This window comes from Carassius gibelio, chromosome A17, assembly GCF_023724105.1.
Source record: "Carassius gibelio isolate Cgi1373 ecotype wild population from Czech Republic chromosome A17, carGib1.2-hapl.c, whole genome shotgun sequence".
NCBI lineage: Eukaryota > Metazoa > Chordata > Actinopteri > Cypriniformes > Cyprinidae > Carassius > Carassius gibelio.
This window is the reverse complement of record NC_068387.1, coordinates 26,094,590-26,117,671: the sequence shown is the minus strand read 5'-3', so window position 1 is coordinate 26,117,671 and position 23,082 is coordinate 26,094,590. Positions and strand designations below refer to the sequence as shown.

The 23,082-nt window shown below is 37.3% G+C and overlaps 2 protein-coding genes and 1 long non-coding RNA gene across 3 annotated transcripts; 1 reads left to right on the top strand and 2 right to left on the bottom strand.

Annotated features, from left to right (window-relative positions):
- The first annotated feature begins 7,942 nt into the window (after nt 1-7,942).
- On the top strand, nt 7,943-8,557 carry LOC127933524 (uncharacterized). Its single transcript, XR_008147531.1, has 3 exons — nt 7,943-8,075; nt 8,186-8,209; nt 8,310-8,557. It is a non-coding gene; the product is annotated as an uncharacterized LOC127933524 (long non-coding RNA).
- A 4,749-nt stretch (nt 8,558-13,306) lies between these two features.
- Nucleotides 13,307-15,998, bottom strand: LOC127933119 (zona pellucida sperm-binding protein 3-like). The gene is made up of 8 exons (XM_052529863.1): nt 15,430-15,998; nt 15,088-15,206; nt 14,900-15,003; nt 14,650-14,827; nt 13,821-13,938; nt 13,659-13,741; nt 13,510-13,598; nt 13,307-13,434 (listed from the first exon to the last, which is right to left on the bottom strand). The coding sequence occupies exons 1-8, from the start codon at nt 15,964-15,966 to the stop codon at nt 13,355-13,357; spliced, it is 1,308 nt and encodes a 435-aa protein (XP_052385823.1). The 5' UTR covers nt 15,967-15,998; the 3' UTR covers nt 13,307-13,354.
- A 3,461-nt stretch (nt 15,999-19,459) lies between these two features.
- LOC128031637 (zona pellucida sperm-binding protein 3-like) lies at nt 19,460-22,243 on the bottom strand. The gene is made up of 8 exons (XM_052619938.1): nt 21,667-22,243; nt 21,336-21,454; nt 21,144-21,247; nt 20,894-21,071; nt 20,791-20,825; nt 19,799-19,892; nt 19,653-19,741; nt 19,460-19,580 (listed from the first exon to the last, which is right to left on the bottom strand). The coding sequence occupies exons 1-8, from the start codon at nt 22,201-22,203 to the stop codon at nt 19,504-19,506; spliced, it is 1,233 nt and encodes a 410-aa protein (XP_052475898.1). The 5' UTR covers nt 22,204-22,243; the 3' UTR covers nt 19,460-19,503.
- Nucleotides 22,244-23,082: the final 839 nt, after the last annotated feature.

Genomic DNA, 23,082 nt, shown 5'->3' with positions numbered 1-23,082 from the left:
ACTCCACAAATCAGTACATTTTTATTATTGCAGAACTTCAAGAAATACATTTTGAAATCAAGAGTGTTTTTTTTCAACTATGGGTGCATTTGTCTCTTTGAAAAACTGCCTCAATAGTCAATTTAAAGGAACAGTTCATTCAAAAACGCACTTATGCTGTTGCTTAATAGGAAAGGGTTAAAACAAGGGTTGGAAGGATAATCGCATCATAAAAAAAGCTAAATAAATGAAAATGATAAATTGTAATAAAATAAAATACTTCTAAAAAGATTATAAAAATGATAAATAGTGAATAAATAAATTATAAAACTAAATAGCAATTAATTAAATAATAAAAATGCTATATAAATTAACAAAGAATAAATAAAAAATAAATTCTAAACACTTTCAAAAAATTTATTAAATCATAAAAATGCAGTATAAATAAATTAAGAATAAATACAAAACAATTGTAAATTAAACACTTTCTAAAAATGAGGAATTGATCAAATCATAAAATGTAAAATAAATAAACATATATATAATTATATGTTTATTTATTTTACAAATAAATACAAATGTATTTTATTAATTTATTAAATAAAAATGTTAAGCAACGAAATGATGGAGTAATGATGCTGAAAATACAGCTTTGATCACATAAATAAATTATATTTTAAAGTATATTAAAAAAGAAAACCAGTATTTTAAATAGTAATAATACTTCACAATATTACCGTTTTTTTTTTTTTTTTTTTTTTTTTTTGGTCAAATAAATGCAGTCGTGATGAACAGAAGACACTTATAAAAAATGTAAAAAAAAAAAGGTAAAAATCTAGCCTATATATAGACTGGGAAAAATAGTTTTTGTTGCATATCAAACTTGTTTACAACTGAGCAGACAAACACAGTGTATTTGAAGTATTTTACTTACATGTGAATGATTAAAACATTTACACTTGCTCAAAAAAAAAAAAAAAAAAAAAAAAAAAAAAATGTAATTGTATTTTTAAATATCTGAAATGCTTAATCTGAGACAGGGGTGGTTCTAGGGTGAGTGGAGATCCGGGGCTTAGCCCAGAAAAATCCATGTATGTGACTTTTTATTTTAATAAATCAGAAATATTTACCTTGTTTAAAATATACAAAAACAATAAAAACAAAAACAAATTTAAAACATTTTATTTAAAGTATTGAGGAAAATACGTTTGCTTTTTGCAAACAAAAATTAAGAATTGCAAAACAAATGAAACAGCGCGAAAGCAATGATTTTGCAATACAGATTTTCCATGGTCATATCTATTAATTTATTTGCAATGCTGCTTTTATTTTGCTCATCAGTCTAGTTTGAGCTTGCGATACCATTTTTCCTTTGCGCTTCACTTTTCTGCACATCTCTCTTTGTGGCACTGTTTTGACGTGGGGGCGGAGTCAATTGACGGGGGCGTGTTCAACATGCCTCCATGGAATTGACGTCATCGGCCCGAGAGGCAGCTCACTGATCCAGGTCCTGTCATCAGATGACATATTGTTGATACATATTGTGTACTCTACACAAAGTTGTATATAATTGATGTCATCTTTGTATTGTTTGCATTCACAATAAAAAAAAAAAAAAAAAAAAAAAAATCCAGGTCCTGTCATGATGAGCAGAGACTTTCGAGTGGATTGTTTATTTTTATTCAGTAGCATTAATACATTCATGTTTTCGTTTTATTTACTTTATTAACAAATGTATGTGTATTAGCAGCGTTTGCTCAAGTTAAAGAAGTTGTTAACATGAACATCTGCTGTTTATTTCTCTCCATGTGCACACTTTTATAGCATTATGTGTATTGGGATCGCAAATCATTTGATTCAGTTCGGAAGTTCGTAGCGGGATCGCGAATCATTTGAGTCAATTCGGGAGTTCGTAGCGGGATCGCGAATCATTTGAGTCAGTTTGGGGATCGCAAATCATTTGAATCAGTTCGGGAGTTCGTAGCAGTTTTGCGAATCATTTGAGTCAATATGGGGATCGCAAATCATTTGAATCAGTTCGGGAGTTCGTAGCGGGATCGCGAATCATTTGAGTCAATTTGGGGATAGCAAATCATTTGAATCAGTTCGGGAGTTCGTAGCGGGATCGCGAATCATTTGAGTCAATTTGGGGATCGCGAATCATTTGAATAAGTTCGGGAGTTCGTAGCGGGATTGCGAATCACTTGAGTCAGTTTAGGGATCGCAAATCATTTGAAGCAGTTTGGGAGTTGGAGCGGGATCGCGAATCATTTGAGTCAGTTTGAGGATCGCGAATCATTTGAGTCAGTTCGGGAGTTCGAAGCGGGTTCGCCAATCATTTGAGTCAGTTTGGGGATCGCAAATCATTTGAATCAGTTCGGGAGTTCGTAGCGGGATCGCGAATCATTTGAGTCAATTTGGGGATAGCAAATCATTTGAATCAGTTCGGGAGTTCGTAGCGGGATCGCGAATCATTTGAGTCAATTTGGGGATCGCGAATCATTTGAATAAGTTCGGGAGTTCGTAGCGGGATTGCGAATCACTTGAGTCAGTTTAGGGATCGCAAATCATTTGAAGCAGTTTGGGAGTTGGAGCGGGATCGCGAATCATTTGAGTCAGTTTGAGGATCGCGAATCATTTGAGTCAGTTCGGGAGTTCGTAGCGGTTTCGCGAATCATTTGAATAAATAAATCACAAAAATAAAATCACAAAAATGAATCACAAAAATAAATAAATAAATAAATAATTGGCTTAAAAAACCTTTTAACCAATATTTTTCATAAATCATACTTTTTTAATATGGTCCCATGTTATTTATTTGAAAAACTTGGGGGGAATTTATTTATTCATTTATTTATTTATTTATTTATTTATTTATTTATTTATGTATTTGTTCCAGTGTCCTTATATAACTAGTAAATGCTTTGGCCAAAAATAAAAATAAAAACTAGCATTGCTTGGTCACTTTTATAAAAACACAGGTTCAACTTAATGTGAATGTATTAACATGTACAAACAATACATTTATTACATTGTTTATTATTCTTTGTTAATGTTGGTTAAGGAAAATACAGTCATTCATGTTAATCCACAGTGTATTAACTAATGTTAGCAAGCACAGCGTTGGATTTTAATGATGCATTAGTAGGCTAAATGTACGAAGATTAATAAATGACGTAGAAGTTTTGTTCACACTTAGTAAATGTTAACTAAAGTAATGCTAAAATATGAACCTTAATCTAATCTGTTACCAGTGTTTTATATGGCACAGTGGTACTATCACTCATAATTACTATAATAATAAAAATAGGATTTGGCTTAACATATTAATTGACAATAATGGGCAATTAAACACTCACCCTAATTTTCTTACGTTATATGTTTTTGTTGTTGTTGTTGTTGTTTTTTGTTTTTTTTAGTAAACCAAAAATAACGTTAATAAAAAAAATAAAGCCCTTCATTTAGTCTTCTGAGCAACACCATTATATCTCATTGACGTCGATTTGACGTCATGCATTTACATCTACAAGTGCATTCTAGAGGACGTTTCCTATCAGATGTCTAATAGACGTTTAGAAAATGTCTTTAAGATGATAGGTGTGAAGAGGACCTAAAAAAACATACTTGAGTTAAGTATAGATAGCTACAGTGAAAATTAGATAATGGTCCAAAACAACTCTTAGAGTGTCTGATTTGACCAGTATAGGCTACTTAAGTATTTTACTCGTATTAATTATAGACTATGTTTAAGATGCATGTGTTAAAGGGACATGAAAGTGAAAAATTGTATTTTGGGATGTTCAAGACTGAAGCTTCAAAGCATCAGTATCAGCATTTCCTTTACATTATAATGTTACATAATTACATTCCAATGTGTTAGAATTTGTATTTTTGTATAGTAATTTAATTATTGAAGTCAAAAATGACTTTTGGCCATGAAATATCAGTGTAAGGACTGAGTGCCAGTACACAGACACAAACGAATGACTTTGACAATAAACATTATTTACATAAAATATTGTAATATATATCAGTCATAGAAACTACTGGCTTTAATGGAACATTACATTTTGGAAGGTGTTATTTATTTTTATGACCACTAGATGGCCACAGCATAAACTGTTTTAAAAAGCTTCCTGTCATGAACCTTTTTTCGATACAATAGTGAAGAAAGCCATTAGTTCAGAATGCTTCACTTCGCCATCACTAAAACAATCTGTAATGTTGTGGAGAAGCTGAGGAAAACAGGCTGAGGCAAAGATCTATGTGCAGGTATTATTTGATGGAAAAAACTAGTTTTATTAAACCAAAAGGGAACAAAGAACAGCATGACAGACAAATAAACAACCATTTAATTCAACAACTTACATGAACCAAAAGAAACACTGAAGATATATAAACACAGGGGGATAACAAGACAAAAACCTGAGGAGACTAATCAAGCATTGCAACGGACTACAAATAGGGAGACAGGAAGTGACATAAAAGTCCAAAACGGGGCACAAAGAACATGTAATAAAACAAGAAATAATTAATTTGTGAAGAGAGCAATCACATATATGTTCTAAAACCAAAATAAAACCGAAAACCTCAAAATTGCAATACAATAAAATAAAAAAATAAAAAGCTACTTGCTAAGGAGCTCACATCCTTGTAAAGTAGCCCTGTTGACAAGCTTGGATGAGTAAGGGAAAAACACACAAGATACAGTACTTTCAGTGCCCTGTAGTCGGCGATATCCCTTCTATTGTAGCAGAACTAAACTACTTCAGAAAAAGCTGGGTGCCATGCAAAGTTTAATGTGTAACTCAAATGTATTGGAGTAAAGCGTGCAGATGCTTATTCAAAAGTGTAGTGAAGTAGAGAGTAAGGGTTGCTTATATCTTTGATGCTCGGACAAACTCAAGTACAGTAATTAATTACATTTATTCAAATACTTCACACCTCTGCATCTTAAAAACATCTATCAGATGTTTGTACACAGCAGATGCTTTCCAGATGAAGCGATCTTTAACAGACATCTCGCAAACGTTCGTGTGCTATCTGGGTTGGCAATATATACAACAACAGAGCATCACAATAAAGAGCGTGAGTAATGAGGCCAAAGTGCAAATGATGAAAGAGATTACGCCTGTGGGAGGAAACTGTTAAATGTTCTACTGTATATGTGGTTTAGTTCAGCATATAGAATGTCAATGTGTGATTTTGGCTTGCATTAATATGCAGCAAATTATGTCTGTGTTTGTACAGCCGCACCTGAAGAATTCAGCGTAGACCACACCCTAGCTCGAGGGGAAACTATAGTGTTTTGCTGCATGACCGGTCATCTCATAAACACTAAGCATGTGTATGCAAGCTTTTACAAAAGAGATTCAGATGGCACTGTCGCTTTATATTTCAGTGCAATGAGATCCCTGCTCTTTGTGCATATCAAACACTGTTATATATTTGTGATTTCTCATAAAAATGCAATGCAAAACACACAGGTGTATCACAACACTGAACAACATGCATATTAAATTAAATGATGAAATGATATGAAATAAAATAGTTTATTGAGTAGTTGATAGTTTTATAGTATCATCTTACATTTAGAATCCATACCTATTTAAATAGTTGTGCTATACAAAACAATATATATATATATATATATATATATATATATATATATATATATATATATATATCATAATGTTTTATACTTGTATGCAGTGAACTGTAGTTTCAAAATGTTTAACATCAGAAACTAATGCAAACAAGTATTTATAAATTGCTGATAAATTTGAGCTACCAAATGAGTATCGAAAACATTTATAGGCGTACATTGAATGTGAAAAAACGAGAGAGCAAGTATGCTGCAATGTGAGGCTTTTGGAAACATCGAGAACTTTTAAAAATAAACCTGACAAGCCCCCATGAGCGACCAATCAGAGGAGTGAGAGGAGTTTAAGGAGTGACTCGACATTTGTTGTTGATAATGCTGGTCATAGTGCTCAACCCATCTTTCACTAGTCATAACTAGAATATTCTTGCTTACGTTGTAAGTTCAGGAAGTACATTTGCAAAATAGTAAAAAATTGTTATATATATTTTTTTTTTAGAATCTCACTCCCCTTTATCTAAACATCTCTACCTAACCATTGGTCACACACATCCACCATATTTGTAGTTTTAACATTTTATTTGTGTTTGTAGTGTAGTTCTAAACCGAATCCTTATCGTTTATATATATATATATACTGGCTAAGAAAATCTATTTTGCAGTGTGGGCAATCTGTGATGATAAAGATGATAAATTTGTAATGTTCATTATCTGGTCATAACATCCTTTATTAAACCATTTAGAGATGATGGTTGTACAAACCTTTCATTCACCTTTTAACAGTGACTCCAGATTAACAGAGCAAACACCCAATGCTTTATGTTCCTGAAGAAGATTAGTCATACAAACCATTCAGTGTTCAGTTAAAGCTCAACATGTGCTGGCTTACAAGAATCAAACTTTATCACCTTGCTTCATTTTTACACTTTATTTTCCAGTTTGAGACACATCAGTCTCCATTTAAGCACTACTTCATTTATTTGTGATTTCTCTTTTGAACTAGATAACAGATATTTGTTGTCTTAGTATTTCAGATACTTTAAAGAGAGCACTTTACGCACACCAAAAAATACATATATATCAAAGCAAACTTCATCCACAAACATCATCTGCTATTTCTTTAATAGTTCTACTGTCCAAATATATTTTTTAAGCCACTGTTTCATGCCTTGATGCTTAATTTTTATGCTTAATATAATTCAATTTAATGAAAAAATTAATTGCATTATGAAAAAATATTAATTTAAATTTGTTAGGTTTGCTTGCATCTTCTCAATTTTTTTTTTTTTTAAATGCATCTTCTTACATTTCTCATTAAAACAAACTGTTTAGTTCAACTGGGCTGACATCTCACAAGATCTTACAAACTTTTGTAGACTTTCTGGTTTGAGAAGTGAAGTGGAAACACAGGGCATAATTACGATTCCTTCAACTGTCTGTTTCTGTGTACCTGCCAAAATGTTTTGGGCGTTCCTTCATCCGGACTGCATCAATGGGGTGATAACATTCCTATCACCATGAACAAAAAACAACTACACCATTTTATACCATAATCAAACATTTATGTTGAAACTCATGCAATGATCAAATTTCTTTTGGATTGTGCCATTTTTTATTTTAGAGGAAATTACTGTTTTTATTCAGTATTCGGTGCATCAGCCAATCAAATACTTAAATCAGTGATCATTTAAGACACACACATTCAGCAAATGCAGTGGATGTCTAAAATATTCTTTAGTTAACTCACGATTCTTAGTCTAATGTTTTAATGTGAGCCCACAGACTCGTTTATCCACCCTTGGGTGCACATGAGCAGGTATATGTGTCACCTGAGGGCGGATCTAAAGTATAAATACAAGGAAGAAAACGGCATTTCCACACTGGAGAGCAAGACGAGACAAGAGGTAAGACATTCCTAATTTAATAACTGCGACAGATACTTGTCAAATGCATGCTTCATGTGAGCACTTGATGGCAACTAACAAAACAGATTGATTCAGTTACTGAATTCGCTCATTGTTCATTTAGAAAACTCATTGGCAAGGATTTTATCTTACGAAGCATCAAAATAAATATAACATGAGCATGCATGCAAAGAGAATCTTGCTTACCGTTTTTTTTTTCATTGTTTAGTGTTACGGACGTGTTGAATATCTGAAAATCTCAACATGAGTGATCCAAGTAAGTGATATTTCTGATATACTGACGTCTTTCTATTTGTGGCACCGGAAGACATTTTATTAAGTTTAAAATGTTTACACTTTTTGTGATAGCATTTGAATAAATGTTACCAGAAGAATTATTTATGCTTATATTTGTTTTCCAAATTTCTCCTGCAGAACCAAAAAAGGTAAGATATTTATAATTCTGCTTAAATATACAAATGTGCATTTTAAGTATGCATATCAATTATACAAGTACATTAAAGGCTGATTTTAACAAATAATACACTGACCGTATTGTATTGCAGGAGGGCGAAGATTCTGGTTCTGAGGTATAACGCTCTGTACATTTCTACACATCAATTACAATTTTAAACAAATAGTTATAGTTAGTAATTCTCCGTTGTATGGTAAACTTATTATCATATTTTCTGTCTCACAGAGCTCAGGAGATGAAGGTGGAAAGGTAAAAACCATCTCTAATGGTGAAAATAATAGTAATAATGCACTTATTGCATTACATATGCAATGATATACTGCAAGTCTAATTCTACTTCTACTTAAAGAAGCACGGAAAGGGCAAAGGGAAAGGGAAAGGACACGGAAAAGGAGGTGAACACGGGAAAGGAGGTGAACACGGGAAAGGAGGTGAACACGGGAAAGGAGGTGAACATGGGAAAAAAGGATCTGACCAACAAAAAGGAAAAAAGTAATGAGCTCATAACCTGAGGCCTGGGAAGTCCATTTATTTCCGCATGACTTACACAACAAAACTCCATTTTACATACAAAAAAATAAATATAATTAAAACACCCTTAAGCGAGTAGTGTCTGTCTTTTACTGAGCATGTGTCTGTTTGTGAAGCATTAAAATGGTGTCTTAACAACACTCAGATACTGACATACTGAAACATGAAACAAAATGCCTGAGATGTTGCATGAATAATGCCAACCAACAGAATTTAAAAGGTCATCTTTGATTAAAATACATTAAGGTTCATTGTTATGCAACCAATGATCTTAAGGAACTATAACAGATCTCCTGCTACTGGACACAACCAATTATATCAGTACAGGTTCTGCAAGTTTGCCACTCTAAATGTTAAACTGAACTTTGAAGTAGATGCATGCCATCCATATTAAAATGCTTAAGACCTACAAATAACCCAAATGAAGGTGGAGAACCCCAAAAGTGGGAAATGTTGAACCAAAGTTGGTGCTACAGGTTGAAAACTTGGAGTGTGCTTCATACAGCATTCTTATTCAACAAATAATTCTCCACCCTGGTCTAAAAAGAAAAAGAAAAAACATATTGGGAACCCAACTTTAAATAGGGATAAGAACTTCCAATAACTGAAGAAATGCATTAGTACCCATCACTTTTCCATAGGAGAAAAACAATTATCCTAAGTTAACTGCTTGGAATATGCAAAAAAAAAAAAAAAAAAAAAATGCAGGAAAAGGAAATTAACATTCTCTGTAGAGTTTGACAATTCAGATTGGTGCAGCTCTTTAGAGCATCATGGGGTAGTGTAGTTCTCCCACTTGGGGATTTCTCTAAACCTTGAGTTCACAGGAGGTAAATTTCCCTACTGAGAAAAGAGCTTTTCTCTTCCTGAACCTGAATAAGAACAGCTAAATTACAGTTTCCCTACATTTAACAGAAGGAAGTTGTTACCAAGTGGTTTCTGTTCAACTACACTCTTAAAAATAAGATGCAAACAAGGGGGTGGGGGCTCAGAGTTCAGTGGTGTCTGGGGCAAAAGATGGGAATGGGGAGGTAAGGTTGAGAGGGGGTTCAGGCAGCACAAGGCACATGCCAGAGTGCATAAAATGATTGTAGTGCAAAAGAGCTTAATCAGACTTAAAGTGACAAAAACCACAGAGAGCATTTCTTTATTTAAACTGACTGAAGAGGTAGTTGAATGATGTAGTGAGCAGACCAATGCTGCACAAAGTGTCTGGTGCAGGTCACAGTTTGTAAGTGGGAGTGTGGAGTGGAAGGACCTGGGGATGTGGGAGCTGGGGGGGGGCAAACAAGGGGGAGGGGGTTCAGAGTTCAGTGGTGTCTTTGATAGCAGCCTTCAGCTCCTCTGTATTGTTTGTCAGTTGTTACTTATCTTCTTCTTCACAATACCCCATAGATTCTCTGCGAGGTTCAGGTCAGGTGAGTTGCATCGGAAGTAGAGCACTGTAATATCATGGTCAGCAAACTTCTTGGAAGTGGTTTTGGTACTGTGGGCAGGTGCTAAAGTCCTCTCCATAAAAATTGTCAGCAGATAGAAGCATAAAGTGCTCCAAAATCTCCTGGTAGATGGCTGCATTGACTTTGGAGTTGGTAAAACACAATGGACCAACACCAGCAGACATCAGAGCACCCAAATCATCACTGACTTTGGAAACTTAACATTGGACTTCAAGCAGCTTGGATTCTGTGCCTCTCCAGTCTTCCTCCAGACTCCTGACCTTGATGTCCAAATGAAATGCTAAATCTACTTTCATCTGAAGAGAGGACTGTGGACCACACAGCAACAATCCAGTTCTTTTTCTCCTTACCCCAGGTAAAATGCTTCTGACGTTTTTTCTGGTTCAGGAGTGGCTTGGTTCTAGGAATGTAACAGCAGTAGCCTTTTACTTGAAGACGTCTGAGTGTGGTGACTCTTGATGTGCTGACTCCAGCTTCGGTCCACTCCCTGTGAAGCTCTCCCAAGTTCTTGGATCGGCTTTTCCTGACAATCTTTCCAAGGCTGTGGTCATCCCTGTTGCTTTTGCACCTTTTCTTACCACACTTTTTCCTTCCAGTCAACTTTCTATGACTATATTTTGATACAGCACTCTGTGAACAGCCGGCCCTTTCAGCAATGGCATTCTGTGGCTTGACCTCCTTGTGGAGGCTGTTGATGATTGTTTTGAATAACTGTCAATTCAGTAGTCTTTCCCATAATTGTGGTTGCATATTCTAAACTAGCTCAAGAGGTGCCCAGTATTTATATTCAAAATGAATCAAACTAATCAACCTCAAAATGGAATATTATTATTTTTTTGAGATACTGAATTTTTAATTTTCCTAAACTGTAAGTCTTAAACCAGGGATAGTCAACTCCGGTCCTGGAAGGCCACTATCCTACAGAGTTTAGCTTCAGCCCTCATAAAAACTCACCTGCCTGTATCTATCTAGTAATCCCGAAAACATTGATTGCCTTGTTCAAGTGTGTTTAATTAGGGTTGGAGCTAAACTCTGCAGGACAGTGGCCCTCCAGGACTGGAGTTGCCTATCCCTGTCTTAAACCATCAGAATAAATAAAAATAAAAAAACTCTTGAAATGTATCAGGTTGAGTGCAATGAATCTAGAATATAAGAAAGTTTGCTTTTTTAAATTAAATTACAAAAAATAAAGACCTTTTTCATGATATTAAAATGTTTTTAGATGCACCTGTATAGTAAATTGGCTAAATGGAGGGACTAAGCAGCCCGGAAGACACCTGTATTTGTTCAGGTACAGTAAGTGGGATTAAACTTTTTTTGTACCTTTTATTGTAATTTTTTTTACTTCAATGGATGTCAATCCTTGTAATGTCCGGAGATTTCATTCTGAGTATATTCATCAGTATATTTAAAAAAAAAATTGTGAAAGATTAAGGAACTAGAAATATTTTAGATGCATTAAGTCTCCACATCTAACAGTGATTGAAACTTTTTAGATGTTCTGAGACAAAACTGTGAATCTCTTAAAATCCATCCATCTTTAAGATTATTCCAGCAATACATTTTGATGCAATCACAAACCCATCACTTGTAACATGACGCTCTCTTGTGGCTGCTGGGATACATTGGAGATGTAAGTGAAATTAATTTACGAACAAAAAAATAAATAAAAAAAAATTAAAACCTAAACAAAATTTCAAAGCTGATTAAAAATAGTACAATACTATTCATTTTTATAAATATAAACTTTAATTATATAATAGCATATAATAATAAAATCACTTTTAATGTAAATTTGTCAGTGCTGTCACATCTGTACTGTGTAAAACTTTAAATCCTGCAAAAGGATAGAATCACAAATCATTACTTTAACAATTGAGAAAATTCATTTTCTGAATGAAAAATAAAGTTGTTTACAATGGGATATAATTTAGCTCTTCTGACAGCTGTAAATCACTCATGATGATGGTGGCAATGGCGGAGGCTGAGATCTCACTCTACAAAACCAAAACAGATGGGATTCCATCTGGGGTGAACAGCAGTTTTACTGTAATGTGGTTAAAAGTAAAGCACACTTAATAGTCACCAATATAAACAGTATCTGCTAAATAATATACATGTATTCCAAAAAGCAGCTCTGAGAAGGGCTTTTCCAGTCCAGTTTTCAGCTTTGTTCATTAATTGTCTTTAAGTTTGTTTTTCCAGTTCAGATGAACACTGATCATTGTCCACTCACATCAGCAAACCTCAAACACCGCAGCAGTTCGTCTGAAGCTAACCCAACAAAACTCAACATGAATTACGAAAAGGTTTGAGACCAACATTGCGCTTTTACAACCGTTTACTCCAAACACTTAAATGACTTTTACCTCATAGTTATTGACATAAATGCTGATTAAACCATTGTTGAAGGAGCTCAACCTGTGGATAGGTTCAGTTTTTAAATAAATGTTTCATGATATTCAGATGCACAAGATTGTCCTTTGCAAAACAAAAGATTGTTACAGTTTAACCAAAACCCAAAAAGGCAGGCGAGAGAGAGCGAGAGATTCCGGGACAATTAAACCTTTCTGCCTTGTTTCATAATTAAACTACTTGGCCTCAAATTTATTACGGTCAGGAGAAAGAAATCTCATCCCCTTATTGAAATTCAGAAATACATCATCCTTTCTCCCCACAATATAATTCCGTACAACCAACACTTTCAATTACATATATTTCTTTTATGTAAATTGCACTGCTTTTTTCCCCTTTGATTTTAATAGTAAAACAGGACTTGGACCAAAAAAAATTAAATAGTGCCTTTGAACAAGACTCTGCATATATGTTTAGGTTTAAAGCAATGGTATACTAAAATGAAAGTTAGCCGATAATGTGCTCCCCCTCAGGTCAACCAAAAAGTGGACGAATGGTTTTCAGTCGAGGAATGCAGCATTGCATTAGTTGCTCACCCAGTGAATGAGTGCCCAAATCGCTGGTAGTTACACTTCGGAGCAAGCGATATGGACGGTCAAGGGATATTGGGAAGTACACTTAAAAAGCAATAAATTATATTTATGCAAGGAGAAGTAACACAATCCAATTGGATTTAACCAACATATAGAAAGCAATTGGTTCAAAACATAAGATGCATAAAAAAAAAAAAAAAAAAAAATTATGCAGTGCTTCCGGGAAGTGGATGTTCAAGTAGAACTCTTGGGGTAGAGATTAAACCAAGTTCACAGTAGGTCTCTTTAAAGGTTATGTTGACTTTACTACGGAGGACTGCTTTTCCTTCTAGAAAAAGTAAAGGGACCAGTAGGACTCCCAATTTCCCCACATTTACTGCTCAAATCCAAGTTTGTAAAACTAGACAAGATAAAGGTTTTCCCCATTTATTGAGAGTCACCAATTGGGTTTTCCCCATTTATTGGGGTCCGGCTAGAATCTTCTGTCGCCCTTGAACCATTACAGGACCGAGGGAGGCCTTGCCTTCCCACTGAACACCTATTGAAAAAGGCAAATCCCCAAGTCAAGTAGAGCACATGAAGTGTCAGAAGCAATCTTAAAGCAGCTACCTACCCCCAATAGGAGCATCACGTCCCCCTTCAGGACCACATGTTGAGTCACAGCAAGCGCAAACCTGGTGGTTCCCATCAGCAGCAAGCCACCTGCAACAAGAACAATCAGACACGGCAGCTTCATCATGTTCTTAAGCAGCATGAACATACCCGTTGGAAAAGGAACAGGATTTGTGGAGAGCGTCACTGGGTGCAGAAGCAAGAGTGGCCTTCACGGTACACGTTATGTAGATCTGCAAGAGACACCAGTAAGGGTTCACAAAACCAGAGCAGATGGGAAGAGGACTCAGATTCAGTCAATATAGTACGTACAGAAGGACTGGATCCTCCCTGGAACATGAAAGCCTCCAGCTGGAACCGGATCTTGTCTTCCTGGGTCCGAGGCAAGAAGTGGGAGCTGGAAGCCGTAGCCTTGGCATCCACAAGGCACCTGATAAAGAGTGGGTGACAATTCAAAGAGTCTATAGCAGCAAGTCAACAGACCTTACCCTAATTCTCAGGGACAAAGTGGGTAAAGAGGAGCTCAAGAACACCAACTTAATTCATCAAGTGCCATGACCCATGCTGCATCTCAGTGTGGCTACTTTGGGACAAATGGTCACACAACATAGTCCTTTACAGACTTCTCTCACAGTTACATGCACTGTAAACTGGCCTGTCACCGTATACCATTTAAATTTGTACTACTTGGTCTGGCAGCCGCAGTCTTCATGTAATAAACTGCCAATTTTTGCATGCATTTAAGAACATACTAGAGAAGGCTTAGAACCAGTGGCCCACATCAACAATGTTCGGGATTAGAACACTGCCTAGGAATTGGTTTGATATGAACTCCTACTACAGAGCACAAGAGACTGTGCACAACATTAGCAATTAGTAGACAGGTTTACGCCTCAAACCGAAAAACAGAACGTCCAGGGACTTTTGGGAGACATTGTGAACTAGTTATGCTCCAAGACTAATTTAATCTCACATACCATTTAGGATGATAGTACGTACATTAGGGCAGTCATTCTCAGCGATGGGAAGCACTTGGAAAGAGGAGCTAAACCTGGTCACTGGAGTCAACCCAAATTTCAGGGATCAAGTGCTCACTGAACAAATGCAATCAGTTCTAGGGAGTCAAGTGACAGGACTTTACCCATGATTCTCAATGAAGGAATATCTTGGAACAGAAGTCACATCAGGTCCTTGGGTGGCCACACAGTGGTCCACAAACACACGCAGGGGGACGTGGTTGTACACCTTCACAGATGCCTCAATATTAATGGTGTCACCCAAGTAGTACACACTTGAAGGCCTCTGATTGGCCCAGTCATCTGCAAGAGGAAAGAACGGTTTATTCACAGCCTCATTTCACAAGGCTTAAGATCTAAAGAAACTACACAAACCCAGCATGAGGTTCATGGAGAACACCAAGACATCTTCGGCAACCTCCGTTGAAGCATAAGGAACCCAAGTTGGCCTCAAAGCATTACTGCTCACATTACACAATCTGCAGTTCAAGAAGGTACCAAATAAAGGCTTCCAGTCGCACCACCTCAAGAAGCCATGCTGAAAGTGACATTAACTCACCGACCTTTGATAGTGGCATTGAACGCCAACAACTGCACCCTCAGTACGGATAATCGGAGTGCCAGCAAATGCCACAGGAGTGTAGGTAAGAGCAAAGGTGTAGACAAGCTCCTCCTCAGTCATCTGTAAGACATGGACGATGTTAGCAAGTGGGTTCTGTTCAACTACACTTAAACATTAAAAAATAATTTTAGCAGCAATGCCATAGAGTTACTTTTGGCTCCCCAAAGCAGCTTTGGGTTATCAGATCTTACAAGCTGAAAGGCTCGGTGGTGTTAAACACTGAAGTAACAACTGACAAAAACTATTTTTATTGGTTAATCCAGTAAGATGTAACAGTTCTTACCATCAGCACACTATTGCAGTCCTGTAGTTCATATTCAAAGATGAGCACCCCAGAGGCAGAGTCCTCACCAACAACAGGACAGCCTCCCATAGAGAAACCAGATGGCTGGATCAGTTGACCATTGCTAAACATATCCTTCTTTACCTCCACAAGAACCCGGCTCTCACTGCATTGAACAGCCACATTACTGGGAGTCACAGGTTGCTTCAACTGGAAGTTCACCGCCAACTCACGTTGCTCCTCTGGAATGATGGGATACTTCCAGTCCAAAGGCTTGACTGGACCCTGCAACAGCTGCTTCTCCTGAAGACCAAGAGGGTCTTCTGCAAATTTTCTAGAGTCAAGACTCGGAAGTTGAGAAGCCTTTTGGAAAGGACTCAAGAACCCTTGAGAAGAAAGATCAGGAACTCTGGAAGCTGGAGCTGATTGCGGCTTTGTGCTGCTTGGACTTTGACGGTGTTTCAAACTTCCCAATGCGCTCTTCAGGTCAAAAGCCACAATCACAACCAGCACTAACACACCTTGCAAGAACCCCATCCTAACAAAGTTTGGCACAATGCTACAATACACATCAGTGTTGGCTTTGCTATTTAGTAGAGCTTTGAATTAAGGTGGCTCCTCCCCTTTCAGCTTAATTGATTAACTTTGATTCTCCTCTGGGCTTGTAGAATTTATTCATCCCCAAAGTCCAGAACATCACTAACCAGTAGAAAGCTACATGTGAATATGAGCTTGTAATATTCATTTGCTCACTATTTTATATAAAACACAACATTTTGCCATTAAAGATAGTAAATAGCATCTAAAAAGTATCTGTGTTTATAAAAAAAGTATTCATCAATAATCATAAATATTCATGAATCATTTTTGTTTAGTTTTTAGTGCAGTCCCTATGGTTTAATGGTAATGTCATACATACCTAAATACTCATATAAATGAGTAGAAAAAAAGAATACACACCAATCCTAGTAATGTCTGGAGATTTCATAGTGAGAGATATTGATCAGCATATTGGCAACATTTTTCTTAGAAAGATTAAGGAACTATAAATATTTCAGATGTATTAAGTCTCCACATCTAACAGTGACTAGCAATACATTTTGATGCATCCACAAAACCATCACATGAAACATGACGTTCTCTTGTGGCTGCTGGGATACATTGGAGATGTAAGTGAAATGAATTATTTAACTTAAAAATTATACATTTAGAACAATAAAATGGGTTGATTTGCAAAAGCAATTAAACTTTTAACACTTTAAAGAAACTTAAACAGATACATGCAGTCACTTTTTTATTAAAACAATTGTCATAACTTGTTTAATATGAAAACATCTAAAACTAAACAAAAAATAAATAAAAGCAATAGAAATGTAAAACATACAAAAAAACTTTTGTATGTTACATAACACCTGTATGTTTAGTATGTATGTGTTTGAATCTGATTTCTTGAAATGTTTCTGAAAACAAATTGACCACATAGAAATAGTTAATTGCAGACCGCTCTCAAATCTCCCTTTTCTGTCCAAGATACTATGTATTATGCTCACAATTATATTCCTTCTTAGAAAAAAATTGTATCTGTGAGGATTTCCAATCAGGATTTAGACCATATCATAGTACTAAGACTGCTCTCCTTAGAGTTACAAATGATCTGGTCTTATCATCTGATCGTGGTTGTATCTCTCTATTAGTGCTAATGGATCTTAGCGATGCGTTTGACACTATTGTCCACAACATTCTTTTGCATAGACTAGAACAATTTGTTGACATTAATGGAAGTGCATTAGCATGGTTTAAATCATACTTATATGACCGCCATCAATTTGTAGCAATGAACGAAGAGGTATCATATAGATCACAAGTGCAGTATGGAGTACCTCAAGGCTCAGTACTAGGGCCGTTACTCTTCACGCTTTACATGTTACCCTTGGGAGATATCATCAGGAAACATGGTGTTAGCTTTCACTGTTATGCTGATGATACTCAGCTCTATATTTCTTCGTGGCATGGCGAAACATTCCAATTTGAAAAACTAAAGGTATGCATAGTCGATATAAAAAACTGGATGACAACTAATTTCTTACTGATAAATTCTAAAAAAAAAACTGAGTTGTTAATTATAGGACCTAAAAACATGCATGTAATAACCTAGAACCCTGTCTAAGACTTGATTTGTCACAATGGCCACCAGATCCAGTCTGTATCCAGATAAGATGGTCACTGCAGTCACCCAGATTCAGTACGTTTCCAGACCAGGTGGTGGATCAGCTTCTAGAGAGGACCCCTAGTTCTGAATATCAGCAGAAATCTGACACAATCTGACTTTGCTGCAGTCTGGAACAAGAGGGCGGGGCGTCCACACGCAGCAGCTAATCTCGCTTGTGTTTTTTGTATTGTAAGTCTTTTCCTTACTGAATTCTGCCCACTGAGCCCCATTGATTTACAACAACAAAAAATGTACACTCATTACTTGCACTACTGACTGTTCTTTCATACAGAAGATTCCGTTTGCACAGTGGAACATTTTTCCATGCACTTATTTTTTCAAATATCCATTGCACAAGTGCAAATGTTCATAGCTCTGCTTATAGTGTAAATACACTTATCACATAATAAAGCGGTCTGGTATGTTCATTTGTCTATCATGCTGATAGCATTTAAAAAAAAAAAAACAGGAATTTTCTGAAAAATTAATACAAGACGTAGTCAACCAGATGAACACTCTTAACAGCAATTATATAATGCAATCACACTTGTAACAATATTTGGTAGTTCTGTATGTTGTTTAAGGGTTAGCATCATCTGAGGTCTTCTGATGGCTTGGCATCATCTCTTCTAAGGTGTTCTGGATCCAGACTGGAGGTTGTGTAAACCTTAGTTACCACAGGATGTAAATCTCATGGCAAAACAGAAACAAATAAAGACATCAGCGTAGATGCTGTTCTAACAAAGTAAAATTAATTATTTTAACCAAAGCCAAATAATAATGCACATTTGATCAGATACAACTGCAGTCACAAATCATGAGATGCATTATACAAATGCTTGGCAAAACATGTTTTTAATCTAAATTTAAACGGTGTGTGTCTGAACCCCGAACATTATGAAGGCTATTCCAGAGTTTGGAAGCCAAATGCATAAATCTCCTTAAGTGGACTTTACTATCCTAGGAACTACCAGAAGTCCAACATTTTGTGACCTTAGAGAGAGTGAAGCATGGTATAAGACTAGTTAAAAAAAATGAGCTAAACAATTTAGGGCCTTAGTCAAGTAATAAATTTGGAACTTAAACAGACCTTAATAGGTGGCCATTGCGGAGACTGTAAAATTGGGGTAGTATGATCAGAATTTCTTGACATGGTAAGCATTTTGGACTAGCTGTAGCTTATTGAAAATGCTGGACAACCACCTATTGTAGAAGTGCAGTACAATATTCTAGAGGTTCTGATTGCATGAACTAGCTTTTCTGCATCAGAAACAGCTTTCAAAAGACAAGTTGCGGTCTAATATACCGCCCAGATTTTTGGCTGTAGAGAAAGTAACCGCACAGCAATCTAGTTGCAAACTGTAGTTGGTGTACCTTTTTTAGGCCCAGTAAGTAATGGACTAATCTGAATTTGAGAAAATTGGTCATGCAATCCTTTACATTAACACACGTAATGTCATCTGGTCTCGTTGAGATCTAAGTGGCAGCTAAACCCATATTTTCTAATGTTACCAAGGGGCAACATGTATATATAAAATAAGACCCCAAGATGGACCCTTGTGGCACTCCATATTTTACTGGTGATAATGGGACCACTACCCAAGTAAACAAACCAAATTGTAGCGATTGGACTGGTAGGATCTAAACATCTTTGAGCCTGCCCTTGAATACCTGTATAGTTTTGTAATCAATCTGAGCAGGTCATGATCTATGGTGCCAAATGCAGCGCTAAGATGAAGTAAAACTAGCAATGAGAGGAATCTAATCTTTAGAGCACAAACCCAGAGTTTTTAAACTAGACAAGAAGAGCAGAAGCAAGAACACGGTTTTCAGTTTATTGGAAGCAATAGGGTTGTCCCCATTTGTTAAAGTCCACCTAAAGACTTCTGTCGCCCTTGAACCATTACAGGACCGAGGGAGGCCTTGCCTTCCCACTGAACACCTAGAAAGAGCAAATACCCAAGTCAAGAAGAGCACGTGAAGTGTCAGAGGCAATCTTAAAGCAGCTACCTACCCCCAATAGGAGCATCACGTCCCCCTTCAGGACCACATGTTGAGTCACAGCAAGCGCAAACCTGGTGGTTCCCATCAGCAGCAAGCCACCTGCAACAAGGAAAATCAGACACGGCAGCTTCATGTTCTTAAGCAGCATGAACATACCCGTTGGAAAAGGAACAGGATTTGTGGAGAGCGTCACTGGGTGCAGAAGCAAGAGTGGCCTTCACGGTACACGTTATGTAGATCTGCAAGGCACCTGATAAAGAGTGGGTGAAAAGCAGGGATGGGTTTTGTTAAGGCTTTAACAGCATTACTACTCCTACCGATACTGCTTAACGGTCCAGCACTAAAAACTGCTTGCAGTAGCACTGCTACTAAAAAAAAAAAAAAAAAAAAAAAAGTCCCCATACAGTTATCAGCTGTTCCTTCATCTTGGCTGAGCTTTCAACATTGTTACGGAAAAGGGGAGGAAGTTACATGACCTGCAGTGCGCTTGCTGCATTCTGAAAAAAAAAAAAAAAAAAAAAAAAGCTTCCATTACGAGCGCGCATACCGCGCGCCTACATTTGAAATAACGAACTTGAGTGATAGGTGAACAGCCCCTTGCCCTCATGCGTGTGTGTGCACCGCGCTCGTTCTTGTTATGTGTGTGAGACAGATAGCCTCTGCGGCGCGCATGACAGGTCTCACAGACAAACATCTTAATATGATCGCACATTAGAAATGTTTGGCGAGATAAGATGTGCACGATAACATTACTAAAGTCCATACTAAGTTAATTTTTTCCCTCCAGTACCGAAAGCAGAACCGATACAGTCAGATCTTACTGATACTACGGGCTTTCATAATTTAGCCCCGGGCCATTTTAATACCGGGTTTCGGTACCCATCCCTAGTGAAAAGAGGTTTACAGCCAGTTGCCCACATCAATGTTTGTGGTTAACACTGTAGTAGGGGTTCGTAGAGCGAACCAATTCCTGCCCAGAGCACAAAAGATTGTGGGCAACATATGCCATTAGAGTGGGCACAAGTCCACACTTAAACCAAAAAGGGAAATGCCAAGTTACACTTCAGACAAGTTTTAAAACGGTCATACCCTTTACAGTAGGATGAACATTGGGACAGTCATTCTCAGCGACCGTGAAAAGCACTTACCAAGAAGAGCTAAACCGATGGTCACTTGACTCAACCTAATTCTCAGGGATCGAGTGCTCACTGAACAAACTGAAACCATTCTAGAGAAGTGACAGGACTTTACCCATGATTCTCAATGAGGGAATATCTCGGAACAGAAGTCACATCAGGTACTTGGGTGGCCACACAGCGGTCCACAAACACACGCAGGGGGACGTGGTTGTACACCTTCACAGATGCCTCAATATTAATAATGTCACCCAAGTAGTACACATTTGAAGGCCTCTGATTGGCCCAGTCATCTGCAAGAGGAAAGAACGGTTTAGGCACGGCCTCATTTCACAAGGCTTAAGATCTAAAGAAACTAGACAAACCCAGCATGAGGTTCATGGAGAACACCAAGACATCTTCAGCAACCTCCGTTGAAGCATAAGGAACCCAAGTTGGCCTCAAAGAATTACTGCTCACATTATGAAGCCTGTAGTTCAAGGAGATACCAAAACAAATGGTCATCCAGTTGTAACACCACAAGAAACACTGCTTAAGGCATCCAATCAGTCGCTTACCTTTGATAGTGGCATTGAATGCCAACAACTGCACCCTCAGTACGGGTGATCGGCGTGCCAGCAAATGCCAAAGGGGTGTAGGTAACAGCAAAGGTGTAGACTAGCTCATTCGCAGTCATCTGTAAGAGACGGAAGTGGTTACCAAATGGGTTCTGTTCAACTACACTTAAAAATAATGTTCAAGAAGGGTGTTTCTAGCAGTTCCCCAAAGCAGCTGTCAGTTATCAGGTTTCAAAAACTGAAAGGTTCAGTGGATGTTTAACATACAACTAACACTAGTGAAGAACCCTTGTTTTTATTGGTTAATCCAGTAAGACGGAACAGTTCTTACCATCAGTACACTATTGCAGTCCTGTAGTGCATATTCGAGGATGAGCACCCCAGAGGCAGAGTCCTCACCAACAACAGGACAGCCTCCCATAGACAAACCAGATGGCTGGATCAGTTGACCATTGCTGAACATATCCTTCTTCACCTCCACATGAACCCGGCTCTCACTGCATTGAACAGCCACACTACTGGGAGTCACAGGTTTCCTCAACTGGAAGTTCACCGCCAACTCACGTTGCACCTCTGGAACGATGGGAAACTTCCAGGACAAAGGCTTGACTGGAGCCTGCAACAGCTGCTTCTCCTGAAGACCAAGAGGGTCTTGCGCAAATTTTCTGTAGTCAAGACTCGGAAGCTGAGAAGCCTTTTGGGAAGGATTCAAGAACCCTTGAGAAGAAAGATCAGGAACTCTGGAAGCTGAAGCTGATTGCGGCTTTCTGCTGCTTGGACTTTGATGGTGTTTCAAACTTCCCAATGCACTCTTCAGATCAAAAGCCACAATCACAACCAGCACTAACACACCTTGCAAGAACCCCATCCTAACAAACTTTGGCACAATGCTACAATACACATCAGTGTTGGCTTTGCTATTTAGTAGAGCTTTGAATTAATGTGGCTCCTCCCCTTTCAGCTTAATTGATTAACTTTGATTCTCCTCTGGGCTTGTAGAGTTTATTCATCCCAAATTTAGAAAAGTCAAGAACATCACTACCCAATAGAAAGCTAAGAACGTTTTATCTGTTTAATACAGATAAAACAGAGGTGATGATTTTTGCCCCAGACAACATTACCCTTAAGATTAGGCAGGTCCTTGAGGGTCTATCATCATCTGACTACAGTGACACGAGAAATTTGGGTGTCATTTTTGACAGATCGATGTGTTTTAACAGTCATGTTAAGTTTGTGGTTTGTACCTGTTTTTTTCCACCTCAGGAACATTGCTAAGATTAGATCTATGGTTTAAATAAAAAGAGAGGGAGATGCTTGTTCATCCTTTTATTTCTAGGACCAGCAGGAGATCACACATTACTCCTGTGCGTAAGACCCTTCATTGGCTTCCTGTTGGATATTAAATTATTAAATTTAAATTAAATTAATGCATTTAGCAGATGCTTTTATCCACAGCGACTTACAGTGCATTCAGGCTATCAATTTTTACATATCATGTGTTCATGTGGATATAGAGTGCATTTTAAAATTCTGGTCATTACTTTCAGAGCCTTGCATGGTCAAGCACCCTCTTACATCCAGGATCTTTTGCATATACATACTCCATGTCAGTCTTTGAGGTCTTCAGGCCAAGATCTTTTAATTGTTCCCAGAACACATCATAAGACAAGAGGTGACCGTGCTTTCTGTGTTGTGGCTCCAAGGCTCTGGAACTCGCTCCCTTTTTAGGACAAGCTTTTAATTAACA